This window comes from Chlorocebus sabaeus, chromosome 4 (genome assembly GCF_047675955.1).
Source record: "Chlorocebus sabaeus isolate Y175 chromosome 4, mChlSab1.0.hap1, whole genome shotgun sequence".
Classification (NCBI taxonomy): domain Eukaryota; kingdom Metazoa; phylum Chordata; class Mammalia; order Primates; family Cercopithecidae; genus Chlorocebus; species Chlorocebus sabaeus.
Genome location: NC_132907.1, coordinates 117,093 through 135,106, shown reverse-complemented (window position 1 = coordinate 135,106; position 18,014 = coordinate 117,093). Strand labels below are relative to the sequence as shown.

The window sequence follows — 18,014 nt, the reverse complement described above, 5'->3', positions numbered from 1 at the left end:
TGGGGGGGTGTGGGGTCCCCACAGCGAGTGTTGCTGAGGTTGGGAAGCATCTCATTTTATTGGCCTTTTAACTAAAGCATTATAATCTGTTATCAAAATTTAAAAGCTCAGTGGTGATTTACTGTTAATTCTGGTTTGCAACAAAAATTTTCAGACAAACACGATACTTGAATTAACATAACTAATATGTGCTGTGGGGTATTAAACAGGTTAACAAATAATGATATATTTTAATATCATTTCCAAGTTATTTTTAGGTTTAATCTCAGCACCAATCAGTTTTGCTTTACTTAAAAAGCATCAGAAAAAGTTCATTAGGTCTTAGGCAGGTCTTGGATTATAGAAGAGACTTCCAAATAGTTAGCAAGATGTATCACTGACAGAATAACCCAGCGCCTAATGCCTGTAGGTGAAATGAAATCGTTCTTCTGACTGAAGTCAGGAACAAGTTAAAATATCACTTAGAACACAGCATACGACTGCAGAGATTTAGGAGAAATCTTACTTAAATAGGATGTGACTTGACGTTTAGGACTATTTTCTAAAAAGTCAAAAAACTTTCCCCCTTCAGTACTTACAGTCTTTGAAGACTAGAGCCGGATCTCTGTGAGGCAAGACTTGGGCAATGATGCGTCTCAGAGATTCCAAGGTTCTGTCCATCTTGGGTCTGCCTGTGTGAGCCTCCTGTGCAGAGTCCTCATGCCTGAATTCTTGCAGTCCTGGGCTGAATTTCTGCAGCTCATTGATGCACTGGATTACCAAAGAATCCCTTTTAACATCTGCCAATCAGACATTTCCCAGAATCTAAAGACCCCTCAGGGGGCCCTCTTCCCAGGCTCACTTATCTTTGTTGTATGCTGAGCTAATTAGCTCGAAAGGCTAGCTGACAGGCGGGTTCCCATTGCTTTCTTCTGTTAAACACACCCACCTACAGGCTAGCTGGGGAAGCTCTGTAAATTATGAAAATGGCTTTCCTCTGCAACCAGATTTTGTCTGAATGCTGTGCAGCATTCTGACTTGAGTATTTCTTCTGGCCCTCCATCTTCAATTGTGTTGCCCCCAGGAATATGGAATCAGGAAGGTTATTTCTCCAGGAAATTTCCTGAATGACAAGGGAGCTTCCAGCTCAGGACTGCCAGCTATGTATTAACAGTATAATCTGTATAAATCTAAATTTTCAGTATAATTCTTCTTTGGCAATGGAGTACCAGAAAGATTATGGGGCTGGGCGCAGTTTCTCATGCCTGTAATTCCAGCACTTTGGGAGGCTGAGGCGGGCAGATCGCTTGAGCCCAAGAGTTCCAGACCAGCCTGGGTAACATGGCGAAACCCCAACTCTACAAAAAGTACAAAAATTAGCTGGGTGTGGTGGCACAAGCCTGTAGTTCCAGCTACTTGGGGGGCTAAGTTGGGGGAATGGCTTGAGCCTGGAAGGTTGAGGCTGCAGGGAGCCCAGATTGTGGCACTGCACTCCAGCCTGGGTGACAAAGTGAGACCCTGTCTCAATTTTTAAAAAAATCTTTTAATAACTACCTTAAAAAACATATATGTATTTGCTTGCCCTGTTTCTTTGTTTTATTTTTCTTTTTAATAGAGTCTCATACTGTCATCCAGGCTGGAGTGCAGTGGCGTGATCATAACTCACTGCAGCCTTGACTAAGGCGAGGGGCTTGAGCTCTGGGCTCAAGCAATCTTCCCATCTCAGTGCCCCAAGTAGTTGGGAGGCACGTGCCACCACACCTGGCTAATTTTTAAATTTTCTGTAGAGACGGGGTCTCACTATGTTGCCCAGGCTGGTCTCAAACTCCTGGGCTCAAGCAATCATCCCGCCTTGGCCCCCAAAGTGCTGGGATTACAGGCATGAGCCACTGCATCCTGCCCTGAAATTTTTAATAATTATTAAATGAAAGGAAGTGAATTACATCAGAATTAATTAAAGTCAACCTTGGGAATGATTCACTTTGAAGGGTAAATAGGGAAACAGATGTTCCCAGGCAAGCTGTAAGACTGTCCGTCAGGTTTTACTTGCCTCTGCCCAACAGAAGTGACTAAAATCTGGAAGCCTTGGCTTCCAGAAGAGTGGGTCCTGAATTCAAATACAGGGCTTAATTTAGCCTCTTTTTTTTTTTTTGGAGACAGAGTCTCACTTTGTCATGCAGGCTGGAGTGCAATGGTGTGATCTGGGCTCACTACAGCCTTGACTTCTCAGTCTCAAACAGTCTTCCCACCTTAGCCTTTCTAGTAGCTGGGACCACAGGCCCACGCCACAGTGCCTGGCTAATTTGTGTATTTTTAGTAGAGAGGGGGTTTCACCATGTTGCCCAGGGTGGTCTCAAACTCCTGGCCTCAAGTGATCTGCCCATCTCATCCTACCAAAGTGCTAGGATTACAGACGTGAGCCACCATGCTTGGGCTTTATGGATCTTAAGAAAACAGAAATTCTTTTTCTACCTATTCATGATATATACTACCCATAACCCTTTGTTAAATAATCTTTCCATAGAAGACATAAATATAAGTCACGGGATTCCTTTTCCATAATAAGGATTTATGCCAGATATAAAATAACTAATTTTAGTGGCTATAACCTATGTTACTTGTTGAAGGAAGTTGTTGAGGATTGTCAAACTTTTATTTAAAATATTTTTCCAGGGTAGCCACAGAGATTGCTTTTCAGTGTTTCTTCCAATTTTCAGATTCCATAACTAGGTTGTATTTTATGATGAACTGAAAGTAGACCATTAAAGACTATATAAAAATGAAATACCTTCCATGTGATCAGCTTCTTCAACTAGTTTGTAGAAGAGCAGGCTTCATAAAAGGAAATAGATGGAATGGAACTAGAATAATAATAATTCCTATTATACTGACTATATTAGTTCATGCTGCTAATAGAGACATACCCGAGACTGGGTAATTTATAAAGGAAAGAGGTTGATTTGACACACAGTGCAGCATGACTGGGGAGGCCTCAGGAAACTTACAATTATGGTGGAAGGGGAGGCAAACACATCCTTCTTCACATGGCAGCAGGAAGGAGAAATGCCAAGCAAAGAGGCAAAACTCCTTATAAAACCATCAGATCTCATGAGAACTTACTCACTATCGTGAGAACAGCATGGGGGTAATCACCCCCATGATTCAATTACCTCCCATCAGGTCCCTCACACCACACGTGGTGATTATGGGAACCACAATTCAAGATGAGATTTGGTTCCAGGTGTGGTGGCTCACACTTGTAATCCCAGCACTTTGGGAGGCCGAGGCAGGTGGATCACCTGAGGTCAGGAGTTTGAGACCAGCCTGGCCAACATGGTGAAACCCCAGCTCTACTAAAAATACAAAAATCAGCTGGGCGTGGTGGTGCATGCCTGTAATCCCAGCTACTTGGGAGGCTGAGGCAGGAGAATTACTTGAACCTGGCAGGCAGAGGTTGCAGTGAGCTGAGATTGTGCCCCTGCACTCCAGCTGGGGCAACAGCACGAGACTCTGTCTCAAAAAGAAAAAAAAAAAAAAGGATGAAATTTGGGTGGGGACACAGTGAAACCATATCATGACTATCACTTAGCAAATGCCCAGAGGGAGTATATGCCACACAGAACACAGACACAGGGTTGTCCCAGAGTGCAAAGACATTGTATAAGATGAGAACTTGAAAGAAGTAGCCCGCATGTTAAGACATTTTCTTTAAATAGGGTCCCAAAGTGCACTTTACATGAGCTGTACCAAATAGGAAATTTTCAATGATCTTGCTGTCCGGGAATTTATAATCTAAAACAGAAATTAGATGCTTTGTGGACACAAAAGCTATTATCCATCGATTGGACACAAAGTATAAATGAAGTACTTTCAATGTGATATTGTATTGGAAACCAAGATATTTAATAGCACCACTAGAGAACTAAGAAAATTAATATAGACTTCTCAAAGAAGTAAGCCTGATAATATTAAAAAAGAAAAAATAGAAATGTTTCGATTTCAGTCAATAAATGGGCATTTCTGTATGCTCAAATATAATTCCAGCAGTATTTTAAAATATTTTGTTTGCATTTTGGTGAAAGCAACTCTGAACGTGGGATCATTAAGACCTAGGGTCTGATGTTCATTATCTATATAAACTTAAAGAAGCCACTCATCTTTGGGCTCAGAGTCCTCTTCTATAAAATTAAGGGATTAAGCTGGATGCTCTCTTTCAGTTCTAACATACATTTTTCTATGTCTGTATTACAAATGAGCACAAATATTATCACAGATATTTTAGCCTTCTGTAAGTTCATATATTGTTTCCTAAGGGTGCAATGGTCTTCAGACAAATCACTTCTGTTCCCACAATCAATCTGATTGTTATCCATTCATCAGTATGAGAGACACAAATCAATACAAGGAATTCAACGATGTTCACTGCTAATACTAATTATAATGAAAGGTAATCATTTGTTGAGAAAACTAATTTTCTTGCCGGGTGCAGTGGCTCACGCCTGTAATCCCAGCACCTTGGGAGGCCGAGGCAGGTGGATTGCCTGAGGTCAGGAGATTGAGACCAGCCTGGCCAACATAAGGAAACCCCATCTCTAGTAAAAATACAAAAATTAGCCAGGCTTGGTGGCGGTGCCTGTAGTCCCAGCTACTCAGGAGGCTGAGGCAGGAGAATTGCTTGAACACAGGAGGCAGAGGTTGCAGTGAGCCGAGATCGCACCACTGCACTCCAGTCTGGGTGACAAGAGTGAGACACTGTCTCAGAAAAAAAAAAGAAGAAGAAGAAGAAAGAAAAAAAGAAAACTAATCTTCAATCTCCATAAGGTTTTTCTTTAGAAACCAAACTATGAGCATCTTCATGGAGAGCTCCAAACAGCTTCACGGAGAGAAGCCCATATAAATATCATGGTTTTTAATGAGTCGTGTTTTGATAAATGAAAAAGGAATTCTAAGAAAGGTGGATCGTACCACATTCCAGTTAGAGAGCATAGTTTCTTCATTCTTTTTTTTTTTTTTTTTTTTTTTTTTTGAGACAGAGTCTCGCTCTGCCGCCCAGGCTGGAGTGCAGTGGCCGGATCTCTGCTCACTGCAAACTCCGCCTCCCGGGTTCAGGCCATTCTCCTGCCTCAGCCTCCCGAGTAGCTGGGACTACAGGCGCCGCCACCTCGCCCGGCTAGTGTTTTTGTATTTTTTGGTAGAGACGGGGTTTCACCGTGTTAGCCAGGATGGTCTCGATCTCCTGACCTCGTGATCCACCCGTCTCGGCCTCCCAAAGCGCTGGGATTACAGGCTCGAGCCACCGCGCCCGGCTCTTCATTCTTATTAAGCCCAATCCTTCAGCAGAAGTTTTCTTAAACCTTTGTTTATGCATTTCCTTCTTAAATGCCCATAAAGACTTTTTACCTTAAAGTACTATTGTAAGACAGTCTAGAAAAACAACTATTTCTCACTATTCTTTATTCGATGTAAGAAGCATCTGATGGAGATGGAAGAACCTGAGAAACCCCTGAACAGTGTGTCTATTTTAGTACAAATTCTAAAGTTCACATTAGATTTCACTGTAAACCTCAACCATCTGTTGGCATATACCAAAACAGAAGTATTCAAACGAAGGTAGATGACTACAGTAAACACCAAAATGATGTTTTTACAAATCCTGTCAGAGTGTACTAATCAGAGGATGAGAAATAACATATAACTGACATATTCAGTGATCAAAACTTACCAGCCAATGGTAAGAAGGTGGCTCAGGGAAATAGCACACTTACCAATCTTCCAGGGAGAACAGAGTTCTTTGAAATGAGAAATCAAGGTGGTATATTTTGCATAATTTTATGCATAATGCAACAAAAAAGTTGATGGAAACTATAATTTTTCCAGTAAAAAGAAAAAATCATTCCTGGTCAGGCATGGTGGCTCACGCCTATAATCCCAGCGCTTTGGGAGGCTGAGGCGGGTGGATCACTTGAGGTCAGGAGTTTGAGACCAGCCTGGTCAACATGGTGAAACCCCATCTGGACTAAAAATACAAAAATTAGCTGGGTGTGATGGTGCATGCCTGTAATCACAGCTACTCAGGAAGCTGAGGCAGGAGAATTGCTTGAAGCTGGGAGGCAGAGGCTGCAGTGAGCAGAGATCATGCCACTACACTCCAGTCTGGGTGACAGAGTGAGACCCCATCTTAAAAAATAATAATAATAATAATAATAATTCCTGTAATTCCAGTAACAGTTTTGTTGTTAGATGGCTCATTACAGTTATGAAAATGTTAAGAATGTGGGGCCACTTATTAAAATAACATGCAGAATGTTAGAAAATATAACAGATACATTGAAGAGTCATCCTCAGTTAGAAACAAGAAGGAACTCTCTCCTTTGGCCATAAGGTGCTCTGCTCTGGAGGAAGAAGCTAGCGTAAGTGAAACAGGAGAGTGGGTCTGTTGGTGAGGCTGCAGGTGAGGTTAGTGAAACTCCAGGTCCTCAGAGATTTCAGTTCAAGACATGCAGGCTTTAAAGAATAAGCCTGCAGTAACGAAGCCTGAGTTGATTTATACTACTCATCTCTAGTGAATCAGGTGACTGAGAGAGGGAGTGGACCTTGATTGAGATTTAGGAAGATTATCATCCCTGAAATAATTTCTTCACTTACTTTCTAATTCTTAAAAATTTATAATTTAAGATAAATTAAATCAAATGTAAAAGAATTGGAATGAAACAGTTAAATGCCTTAATATAGAGAACAAAGAGTTCATGAAAACGATGGGAAATGAGTGGAAGGAACTGGAAGGATCTAAATGCAGAATTGTCAAAAGAGGGTCAAAGCTGGGTTCAGGAGTGTTTCTGAGGGTGTGTGGGAGGATGAAGAAGAAAGGCTGGGAAGAAGGTGACTTCGCAGAGGTAATAGCTAATGACTGTTTAGTGTCAGCTTTGTTTAGCCTCGACTAGGAAGAGAGCAGTAGGAGGGATGAATGGCTGTATAGCATCAACTTTATTTACTCTCAGCTGGGAAAGAACAAGTTAAAAGAATGAATGGCTGCAGTGTTAATTTATATACTGTCAACTGGGAAGGGACCAATGAGACAATTGAATCAAGGTATTTATTGAGAGAGTGAGTTGGAAAGGTAACTTCAGATGGTTTCTAGGCAAAAGTTTACAAACACAAAATAAAAGAACTTTATCCTAGATACTTGTTTATTGACGTTTCACTGCCTTTAAGAAATCATTAATAGGAATTCTGTTGAACTACATGAAAAATAACTAGAAAATAGATAAATATCCCATCTCCAGATTACAGGAATGTACATTTCTTCATTTTTATAGAACATTATGAAAAACCACTAGTAAACTGCTCTTTTTCCTTGCCAATGCAAAGTCAACTCTCATAACCATAAAGCGCAATGAAATTCAACCTCTCATTTATGTCAGTTTTTGGATTGGTATATATATGGGGACGGTATATATATAGGGGTGTGTGTGTGTGTATGTATATATATATATAGGTCCATGTTATCTTGATGGTCTCATATAACCGATTACCCTGAGCTGTCTTGGTATTTGGTCTCTGAGAGGAGTAAAATTGATTATTCAAGAAATACTTCAGAGGTCAAAGATACTGGGGAAGTGGGAGAATTTGGATGTTCAAACTTGCAAGATTGGAGATAATGATGCAAAGCCCTTGGGTCATTGGATGTTGTTTGTGATAACTGAGCTCATTAACAATGGTCGGCTGACTTCCAGCCTAATATGTATTTTTAAAAAGATAGTTAAAAAAATTTTGGGCCGGGCGCGGTGGCTCAAGCCTGTAATCCCAGCACTTTGGGAGGCCGAGACGGGCGGATCACGAGGTCAGGAGATCGAGACCATCCTGGCTAACACGGTGAAACCCCGTCTCTACTAAAAAATACAAAAAACTAGCCGGGCAAGGTGGTGGCGCCTGTAGTCCCAGCTACTGGGGAGGCTGAGGCAGGAGAATGGCGTGAACCCGGGAGGCGGAGCTTGCAGTGAGCTGAGATCCGGCCACTGCACTCCAGCCTGGGCGACAGAGTGAGACTGTCTCAAAAAAAAATTTTTGGTTTGCTTTTGGAGTGAATTTTGCTAGTCACCTTTATAATGATATTTTCTCTTTCATAAAAGTGTATCTAATTATTGGTTCCTCTCCTTCCATTTTCTCAGATAACACACACCCTTTCCAGGACAGAAATTTATATCATTGGGTGCATGGGAAAAAACTTTATACAAAATGTGGCTGTAAAGTGATCAGATTGATTCTAAAAGAGGCATTTGAATTCCAGCTGAGTTTCTGAGCTACTCTTCAAATAAAGAAAGAAGAGGTCTTCTATAAGGGGCAAGCCAAGGGATGAGACACACACCCCTTCTACGGGTTACCTAGAAAGTCACATTTCTGGGGGTGTAAGTCATATGGAATGTTTAAATCTTTGCAAAAATATGAGCAAATTAAAAGGAATATCTAGACTATGCAAAAATTATTAGGCTAAAATACCTAGGAGAATATTTATTGGTTTAAACAAATTACTTAAACCTAACATTAGTTGATGGAGATGTTGGGTTCAAGCAACCTAGTAATTTCACAGCTCCATATATTTCAGCTGAAGCTTCCTGTAAAGATTGCATCATCAGTATACTCCTAATTCAATCCAGGCTACACTTATGGATATGCTTACATTAAGATAAAAGCCTTGTGCCATCCATTTCACACTGTAAACTATAATTTTTACTTCACTTCCTATGCAGTCGCCACTAGAGTTCTGCACTTAGCATGCATTCTGCTGACAAAGAAGAAACATAAAGGAGTGTTGTGCAGTAAAAAAAATTTAAAAAAAAGAAGAGGCATTATTTCTCTTCAAAATCTGTTTAAAGGAGAAATAAGAAACTGCATAGAAAGAGGGACCTATTTTCCCACAAATTGAAAATTGGAGAAAGACCAAATTAGAGTATATTTTCTTCTGAGCTTCTCAAGGTATCTCAGTAGCCTTGAGCTCGAAAAGAAAGCACTCCCCCAGCATTGCCCTCAAAACAAAACAAAAGCCCAGGAATGTTACACTGAGGGCTTCTGTCTATTGAGATGGGTTTTCTTGGGTGTGCACTGAGAAGATAGAAAGACCCATAATAGGAAAAAGCTTTGTTTTCTAAAAAGTGAGAAAACTTGGTGGAGGATAGAATCAAAACCTGGTTGTGAAGACTGTTTCCTCTCATACCTCCATGGCACCAGGAGGACAAGTCAAATTTTATGGGCCTCTGAGACTCTGCAGAAGAGACTCCCAGGCTGAATACAAGCCTTAGGTCACTGGAATATGCTGGTTTTCCTACCATTCACCATTTTGGTACATTTTTTCTCCTACTCCTTCCACACCTTATTTACTCTATGTGATTTTGAGCAAGTACATTTACATCTAAAGATATTTTCTCATCTCTAAAATAAGAACAAGGTAATAGAGAATCAGTGTAACTATAATATAAAAAACAGGGGAGGCCTCCAAGCCAGCAAAAGTTTATCTTAAAAAAAAAAAAAATCTGTGTACTCACTTCCCCCATATCACTTTATATACCTCCACACACTTGAATTACTGATGTGTGAACATGTACATTTTCTTCCTAATCTAAGCCAAACCTCTTCAGCCAACAGTAACATTATAGTAAGCAGGGTTTTTAAATTCATTTTTTAAAGTTTTTTTTTTTTTAATTTAAAACAATTATTTGGGGGTCTCACTATGTTGCCCAGGCTGCTCTCAAATTCCTGGGCTCAAGCAGTCCTCCTACCTCAGCCTCCCAAGTAGCTGGAATTACAGGCACAGGCCATGCCTGGTGATTCGTTTATTTCAAATAGTTATCTTTTCTTTGTTAAAAACTAGAAGCAAATAGTCTTGTAATAAATGTCCCAAGTAATATTTTATATATGAGGCATACTTCTACTTATGGAATTAAGTGTAAGTGTTATATAAAATGTTAGTTTAAGAAATTTCTTATTTTTAATTTTGTGAATACATAGTAAGTGTATATATTTATGGGGTATGTGAGATATTTTGATACAGGCATTTGATGCATAAGAATCACATCAGGGTAAATGGGGAATTCCTCAGCTCAAGCATTTATCCTTTCTTTGTGCTACAAATGATCCAATTATAGTTGTTTAGTTATTTTTAAATGTATAATAAATTATTACTGACTGTAGTTTGATAACCTGTTATGCTATCAAACACTAGGTCTAAATCATTCTAACTATTCTTTGGTACCCATTAACCATCCCCATTTTTCTCTCAACCCTACCTCTCAGCCTTTAGTAACCAGTGTTCTTCTCTTTCTCCTTGAATTCAATTGTTTTAATTTTTAGCTCCTACAAATGGGTGAGAACATGTGAAGTTTGTATTTCTGTACCTGGCTTATTTCACTTAACATAATGACCCCACTTCCATCCATGTTTTTGCAAATGACAGGATCTTATTTTTTTTTATGTCTGAATAGCACTCTATTGTGTTTATGTACCACATTTTCTTTATCCCTTCATCTGTTGATGGACACTCAGGTTGCTTCTAAATCTTAGCTATTATGAACAGTGCTGCAACAAATATGGGAGTGCAAATATCTTTTCAATACACTGATTTATTTCCTTTGGGTATATACTTAGCAGTGGGATTGCTGGATAATATGGTAACTCTATTTTTAGATTTTGAGGAACCTCCAAACTGTTCTCCAATAGTGGTTGTATTAGTTTACATTCCCACCAACATTGTATGAGGGTTCCCTTTTCTCCATATCCTCGCCAGCAAATTTTTTTTTTTTAATTTGAGACAGGGTCTCACTCTATTACTCTATCACCCAGGCTGGAGAGGCTGGAGTGCAGTGACATGATCACAGCTCACTGCAGCCTCGAACTCTCAGGTTCAGGTGATCCTCCCACCTCAGTCTTCCCAGTAGCTAGGAACACAGGCACACACCACCATGCCTGGCTAATTTTTTTTTTAGTAGACAGGGTTTTGCCATGTTGCCTAGGCTGGTCTTGAATGCCTGGGCTTAAGAAATCTTCCTGCCTCAGCTTCTCAAAGTACTGAGATTATAGGTATGAGCCACTGTGCCCAGCCCAGCATTTGTTCTTGCCTGTCTTTTAGATAATGGCCATTTTAACTGGAGTGAGAAGATATCTCATTGTAGTTTTGATTTACATTTCTCTGATAATCCATGATGTTGAGCACTTTTCATACAACTGTTTGCCATTTTTATGTCTTCTTTTGAGTAATGTCTATTCAGATCTTTTGCCTGTTTTTAAATCAGATTACTAAATTTCTTTTCCTATCGAGTTATTGGAGCACCTTATTTATTCTGGTTGTTAATCACTTGTCAGATGGATAGTTTTCAAATATTTTCTACAATTCTGTGGGTTGTCCCTTCCTTTTGTTGATTGTTTCCTTCACTGTGCAGAGGCTTTTAAATTTGATATGATCTCATCTGTCTATTTTTATTTTGGTTGCCTGTGCTTCTGGGGTATTACTCAAGAAATCTTTGCTTAGTTCAATGACTTAAGAGTTTTCCCAATGTTTTCTTGTAGTAATTTCAGTTTGAGGTCTTAGATTTAAGTCTTTAATCCATTTTGATTTGATTTTTGTACATGGTGAGAGGTAGGGGTCTAGTTTTATTCTTCTGCATATGGATATCCGGTTTTCTCAGCATTATTGAAGACACTGTTCTTTCCCCAATGTATACTCTTTGCACCTTTGTTGAAAATGAGTTCACTGTAGTTGTATAGATTTTTTCTGGGTTCTCTAGTCTGTTCCATTGGTGTATATGTCTGTTTTTATGCCAGTACCATGCTGTTTTGGTTACTGTAGCTCTACTAGTTGTGGGTCTGTCGTATATGGTTTTTATTATGTTGAGGTATGTTCCTTCTGTATCCAGTTTTTTGAGAGTTTTTTTTTTGTAATCATGAAGGGATATTGAATTTCATCCACTTTATTTTTTCAGCAATATGAAGTCAGATAATGTGATTACTCTAGTTTTGTTCTTTTGCTCAGGACAGCTTTGGCTATTCTGGGCATTTTGTGTTTCCATATAAATTTTAGAATTGTTTTTTCTATTTCTGTGAAAAATGTCATTGGCATTTTGATAAAGGATTACATTGAATTCCTAGCTTGCTTTGGGTAGTATGGACATTTTAACAATATTGATTTTTCCAATCCATGAACATGGGCTCTCTTTCCATTTGTTTGGTGTCCAATTTCTTTCATTAATGTTTTATAGTTTTCAATTTCTTTTCTTTTTTTTTAATACATTTTCTTTTTTTGTTTTTGTTTTTTTTTTTTAATTTATTTATTATTATTAAACTTCAAGTTGTAGGGTACATGTGCACAACGTGCAGGTTTGCTACATATGTATACTTGTGCCATGTTGGTGTGCTGCACCCATCAACTCGTCATTTACATCAGGTATAACTCCCAATGCAATCCCTCCCCCCTCCCCCCTCCCCATGATAGGCCCCGGTGTGTGATGTTCCCCTTCCCGAGTCCAAGTGATCTCATTGTTCAGTTCCCGCCTATGAGTGAGAACATGCGGTGTTTGGTTTTCTGTTCTTGTGATAGTTTGCTGAGAATGATGGTTTCCAGCTGCATCCATGTCCCTACAAAGGACACAAACTCATCCTTTTTTATGGCTGCATAGTATTCCATGGTGTATATGTGCCACATTTTCTTAATCCAATCTGTCACTGATGGACATTTGGGTTGATTCCAAGTCTTTGCTATTGTGAATAGTGCTGCAATAAACATACGTGTGCATGTGTCTTTATAGCAGCATAATTTATAATCCTTTGGGTATATACCTAGTAATGGGATGGCTGGGTCATATGGTACATCTAGTTCTAGATCCTTGAGGAATCGCCATACTGTTTTCCATAATGGTTGAACTAGTTTACAATCCCACCAACAGTGTAAAAGTGTTCCTATTTCTCCACATCCTCTCCAGCACCTGTTGTTTCCTGACTTTTGAATGATCGCCATTCTAACTGGTGTGAGATGGTATCTCATTGTGATTTTGATTTGCATTTCTCTGATGGCCAGTGATGATGAGCATTTTTTCATGTGTCTGTTGGCTGTATGAATGTCTTCTTTTGAGAAATGTCTGTTCATATCCTTTGCCCACTTTTTGATGGGGTTGTTTGTTTTTTTCTTGTAAATTTGTTGGAGTTCTTTGTAGGTTCTGGATATTAGCCCTTTGTCAGATGAGTAGATTGCAAAAATTTTCTCCCATTCTGTAGGTTGCCTGTTCACTCTGATGGTAGTTTCTTTTGCTGTGCAGAAGCTCTTTAGTTTAATGAGATCCCATTTGTCACTTTTGGCTTTTGCTGCCGTTGCTTTTGGTGTTTTAGACATGAAGTCTTTGCCCATGCCTATGTCCTGAATGGTACTACCTAGGTTTTCCTCTAGGATTTTTATGGTATTAGGTCTAACATTTAAGTCTCTAATCCATCTTGAATTAATTTTCGTATAAGGAGTAAGGAAAGGATCCAGTTTCAGCTTTCTACTTATGGCTAGCCAATTTTCCCAGCACCATTTATTAAATAGGGAATCCTTTCCCCATTTCTTGTTTCTCTCAGGTTTGTCAAAGATCAGATGGCTGTAGATGTGTGGTATTATTTCTGAGGACTCTTTTCTGTTCCATTGGTCTATATCTCTGTTTTGGTACCAGTACCATGCTGTTTTGGTTACTGTAGCCTTGTAGTATAGTTTGAAGTCAGGTAGCGTGATGCCTCCAGCTTTGTTCTTTTGACTTAGGATTGTCTTGGAGATGCGGGCTCTTTTTTGGTTCCATATGAACTTTAAAGCAGTTTTTTCCAATTCTGTGAAGAAGCTCATTGGTAGCTTGATGGGGATGGCATTGAATCTATAAATTACCTTGGGCAGTATGGCCATTTTCACGATATTGATTCTTCCTATCCATGAGCATGGTATGTTCTTCCATTTGTTTGTGTCCTCTTTGATTTCACTGAGCAGTGGTTTGTAGTTCTCCTTGAAGAGGTCCTTTACATCCCTTGTAAGTTGGATTCCTAGGTATTTTATTCTCTTTGAAGCAATTGTGAATGGAAGTTCATTCCTGATTTGGCTCTCTGTTTGACTGTCACTGGTGTATAAGAATGCTTGTGATTTTTGCACATTAATTTTGTATCCTGAGACTTTGCTGAAGTTGCTGATCAGCTTAAGGAGATTTTGGGCTGAGACAATGGGGTTTTCTAAATATACAATCATGTCGTCTGCAAACAGGGACAATTTGACTTCTTCTTTTCCTAACTGAATCCCCTTGATTTCTTTCTCTTGCCTGATTGCCCTAGCCAGAACTTCCAACACTATGTTGAATAGGAGTGGTGAGAGAGGGCATCCCTGTCTTGTGCCAGTTTTCAAAGGGAATTTTTCCAGTTTTTGCCCATTCAGTATGATATTGGCTGTGGGTTTGTCATAAATAGCTCTTATGATTTTGAGGTACGTTCCATCAATACCGAATTTATTGAGCGTTTTTAGCATGAAGGGCTGTTGAATTTTGTCAAAAGCCTTTTCTGCATCTATTGAGATAATGATGTGGTTCTTGTCTTTGGTTCTGTTTATATGCTGGATTATGTTTATTGATTTACGAATGTTGAACCAGCCTTGCATCCCAGGGATGAAGCCCACTTGATCATGGTGGATAAGCTTTTTGATGTGCTGCTGAATCCGGTTTGCCAGTATTTTATTGAGGATTTTTGCATCGATGTTCATCAGGGATATTGGTCTAAAATTCTCTTTTTTTGTTGTGTCTCTGCCAGGCTTTGGTATCAGGATGATGTTGGCCTCATAAAATGAGTTAGGGAGGATTCCCTCTTTTTCTATTGATTGGAATAGTTTCAGAAGGAATGGTACCAGCTCCTCCTTGTACCTCTGGTAGAATTCAGCTGTGAATCCATCTGGTCCTGGACTTTTTTTGGTTGGTAGGCTATTAATTATTGCCTCAATTTCAGAGCCTACTATTGGTCTATTCAGGGATTCAACTTCTTCCTGGTTTAGTCTTGGAAGAGTGTAAGTGTCCAGGAAATTATCCATTTCTTCTAGATTTTCCAGTTTATTTGCGTAGAGGTGTTTATAGTATTCTCTGATGGTAGTTTGTATTTCTGTGGGGTCGGTGGTGATATCCCCTTTATCATTTTTAATTGCGTCGATTTGATTCTTCTCTCTTTTCTTCTTTATTAGTCTTGCTAGTGGTCTGTCAATTTTGTTGATCTTTTCAAAAAACCAACTCCTGGATTCATTGATTTTTTGGAGGGTTTTTTGTGTCTCTATCTCCTTCAATTCTGCTCTGATCTTAGTTATTTCTTGCCTTCTGCTAGCTTTCGAATGTGTTTGCCCTTGCTTCTCTAGTTCTTTTAATTGCGATGTTAGAGTGTCAATTTTAGATCTTTCCTGCTTTCTCTTGTGGGCATTTAGTGCTATAAATTTCCCTCTACACACTGCTTTAAATGTGTCCCAGAGATTCTGGTATGTTGTGTCTTTGTTCTCATTGGTTTCAAAGAACATCTTTATTTCTGCTTTCATTTCGTTATGTACCCAGTAGTCATTCAGGAGCAGGTTGTTCAGTTTCCATGTAGTTGAGCGGTTTTGATTGAGTTTCTTAGTCCTGAGTTCTAATTTGATTGCACTGTGGTCTGAGAGACAGTTTGTTATAATTTCTGTTCTTGTACATTTGCTGAGGAGTGCTTTACTTCCAATTACGTGGTCAATTTTGGAGTAAGTACGATGTGGTGCTGAGAAGAATGTATATTCTGTTGATTTGGGGTGGAGAGTTCTATAGATGTCTATTAGGTCTGCTTGCTGCAGAGATGAGTTCAATTCCTGGATATCCTTGTTAACTTTCTGTCTCGTTGATCTGTCTAATGTTGACAGTGGAGTGTTGAAGTCTCCCATTATTATTGTATGGGAGTCTAAGTCTCTTTGTAAGTCTCTAAGGACTTGCTTTATGAATCTGGGTGCTCCTGTATTGGGTGCATATATATTTAGGATAGTTAGCTCTTCCTGTTGAATTGATCCCTTTACCATTATGTAATGGCCTTCTTTGTCTCTTTTGATCTTTGATGGTTTAAAGTCTGTTTTATCAGAGACTAGTATTGCAACCCCCGCTTTTTTTTGTTCTCCATTTGCTTGGTAAATCTTCCTCCATCCCTTTATTTTGAGCCTATGTATGTCTCTGCGCGTGAGATGGGTCTCCTGAATACAGCAGACTGATGGGTCTTGACTCTTTATCCAGTTTGCCAGTCTGTGTCTTTTAATTGGAGCATTTAGTCCATTTACATTTAAGGTTAATATTGTTATGTGTGAACTTGATCCTGCCATTATGATATTGACTGGTTATTTTGCTCGTTAGTTGATGCAGTTTCTTCCTAGCCTTGATGGTCTTTACATTTTGGCATGTTTTTGCAATGGCTGGTACCGGTTGTTCCTTTCCATGTTTAGTGCTTCCTTCAGGGTCTCTTGTAAGGCAGGCCTAGTGGTGACAAAATCTCTAAGCATTTGCTTATCTGTAAAGGATTTTATTTCTCCTTCACTTATGAAACTTAGTTTGGCTGGATATGAAATTCTGGGTTTAAAATTCTTTTCTTTAAGAATGTTGAATATTGGCCCCCACTCTCTTCTGGCTTGAAGAGTTTCTGCCGAGAGATCTGCTGTTAGTCTGATGGGCTTCCCTTTGTGGGTAACCCGACCTTTCTCTCTGGCTGCCCTTAAGATTTTTTCCTTCATTTCAACTTTGGTGAATCTGGCAATTATGTGTCTTGGAGTTGCTCTTCTCGAGGAGTATCTTTGTGGCGTTCTCTGTATTTCCTGGATTTGAATGTTGGCCTGCCCTACTAGGTTGGGGAAGTTCTCCTGGATGATATCCTGAAGAGTGTTTTCCAACTTGGTTCCATTTTCCCCCTCACTTTCAGGCACCCCAATCAGACGTAGATTTGGTCTTTTTACATAATCCCATACTTCTTGCAGGCTTTGTTCATTTCTTTTTCTTCTTTTTTCTTTTGGTTTCTCTTCTCGCTTCATTTCATTCATTTGATCTTCAATCGCTGACATTCTTTCTTCCAGTTGATCGAGTCAGTTACTGAAGCTTGTGCATTTGTCACGTATTTCTCGTGCCATGGTTTTCGTCTCTTTCATTTCGTTTGTGAGCTTCTCTGCATTAATTACTCTAGCCATCAATTCTTCCACTTTTTTTTCAAGATTTTTAGTTTCTTTGTGCTGGGTATGTAATTCCTCCTTTAGCTCTGAGAAATTTGATGGACTGAAGCCTTCTTCTCTCATCTCGTCGAAGTCATTCTCCATCCAGCTTTGATCTGTTGCTGGCAATGAGCTGCGCTCCTTTGCCGGGGGAGATGCGCTCTTATTTTTTGAATTTCCAGCTTTTCTGCCCTGCTTTTTCCCCATCTTTGTGGTTTTATCTGCCTCTGGTCTTTGATGATGGTGATGTACTGATGGGGTTTTGGTGTTGGTGTCCTTCCTGTTTGATAGCTTTCCTTCTAACAGTCAGGATCCTCAGCTGTAGGTTGTAGCTGTAGGAGATTGCTTGAGGTCCACTCCAGACCCTGTTTGCCTGGGTATCAGCAGCAGAGGCTGCAGAAGATAGAATATTTCTGAACAGCGAGTGTACCTGTCTGATTCTTGCTTTGGAAGCTTCCTCTCAGGGCTGTACTCCACCCTGTGAGGTGTGGGGTGTCAGACTGCCCCTAGTGGGGGATGTCTCCCAGTTAGGCTACTCAGGGGTCAGGGACCCACTTGAGCAGGGAGTCTGTCCCTTCTCAGATCTCAACCTCCGTGTTGGGAGATCCACTGCTCTCTTCAAAGCTGTCAGACAGAGTCGTTTGCGTCTGCAGAGCTGCTGAGTTTGTTATTGTTTACTGTGCCCTGTCCCCAGAGGTGGAGTCTACAGAGACAGGCAGGTTTCCTTGAGCTGCTGTGAGCTCCACCCAGTTCGAGCTTCCCAGCAGCTTTGTTTACCTACTTAAGCCTCAGCAATGGCGGGCGCCCC

General features: G+C 39.9%; 1 protein-coding gene and 1 long non-coding RNA gene across 3 annotated transcripts in view; one reads left to right on the top strand and one right to left on the bottom strand.

The window, feature by feature from the left end:
- Window positions 1-2,125, bottom strand: part of LIX1 (limb and CNS expressed 1) — a 52,421-nt gene extending 50,296 nt beyond the window's left edge. The window contains exon 1 of the mRNA XM_007979257.3: window positions 579-2,125. Coding sequence (XP_007977448.3) covers window positions 579-660 — 82 coding nt within the window. The 5' untranslated portion in view covers window positions 661-2,125. The remainder of the gene's footprint in view (window positions 1-578) is intronic.
- LOC140711482 (uncharacterized) overlaps window positions 1-18,014 on the top strand; it is a 93,578-nt gene that overhangs the window by 40,551 nt on the left and 35,013 nt on the right. The window lies entirely within an intron of this gene.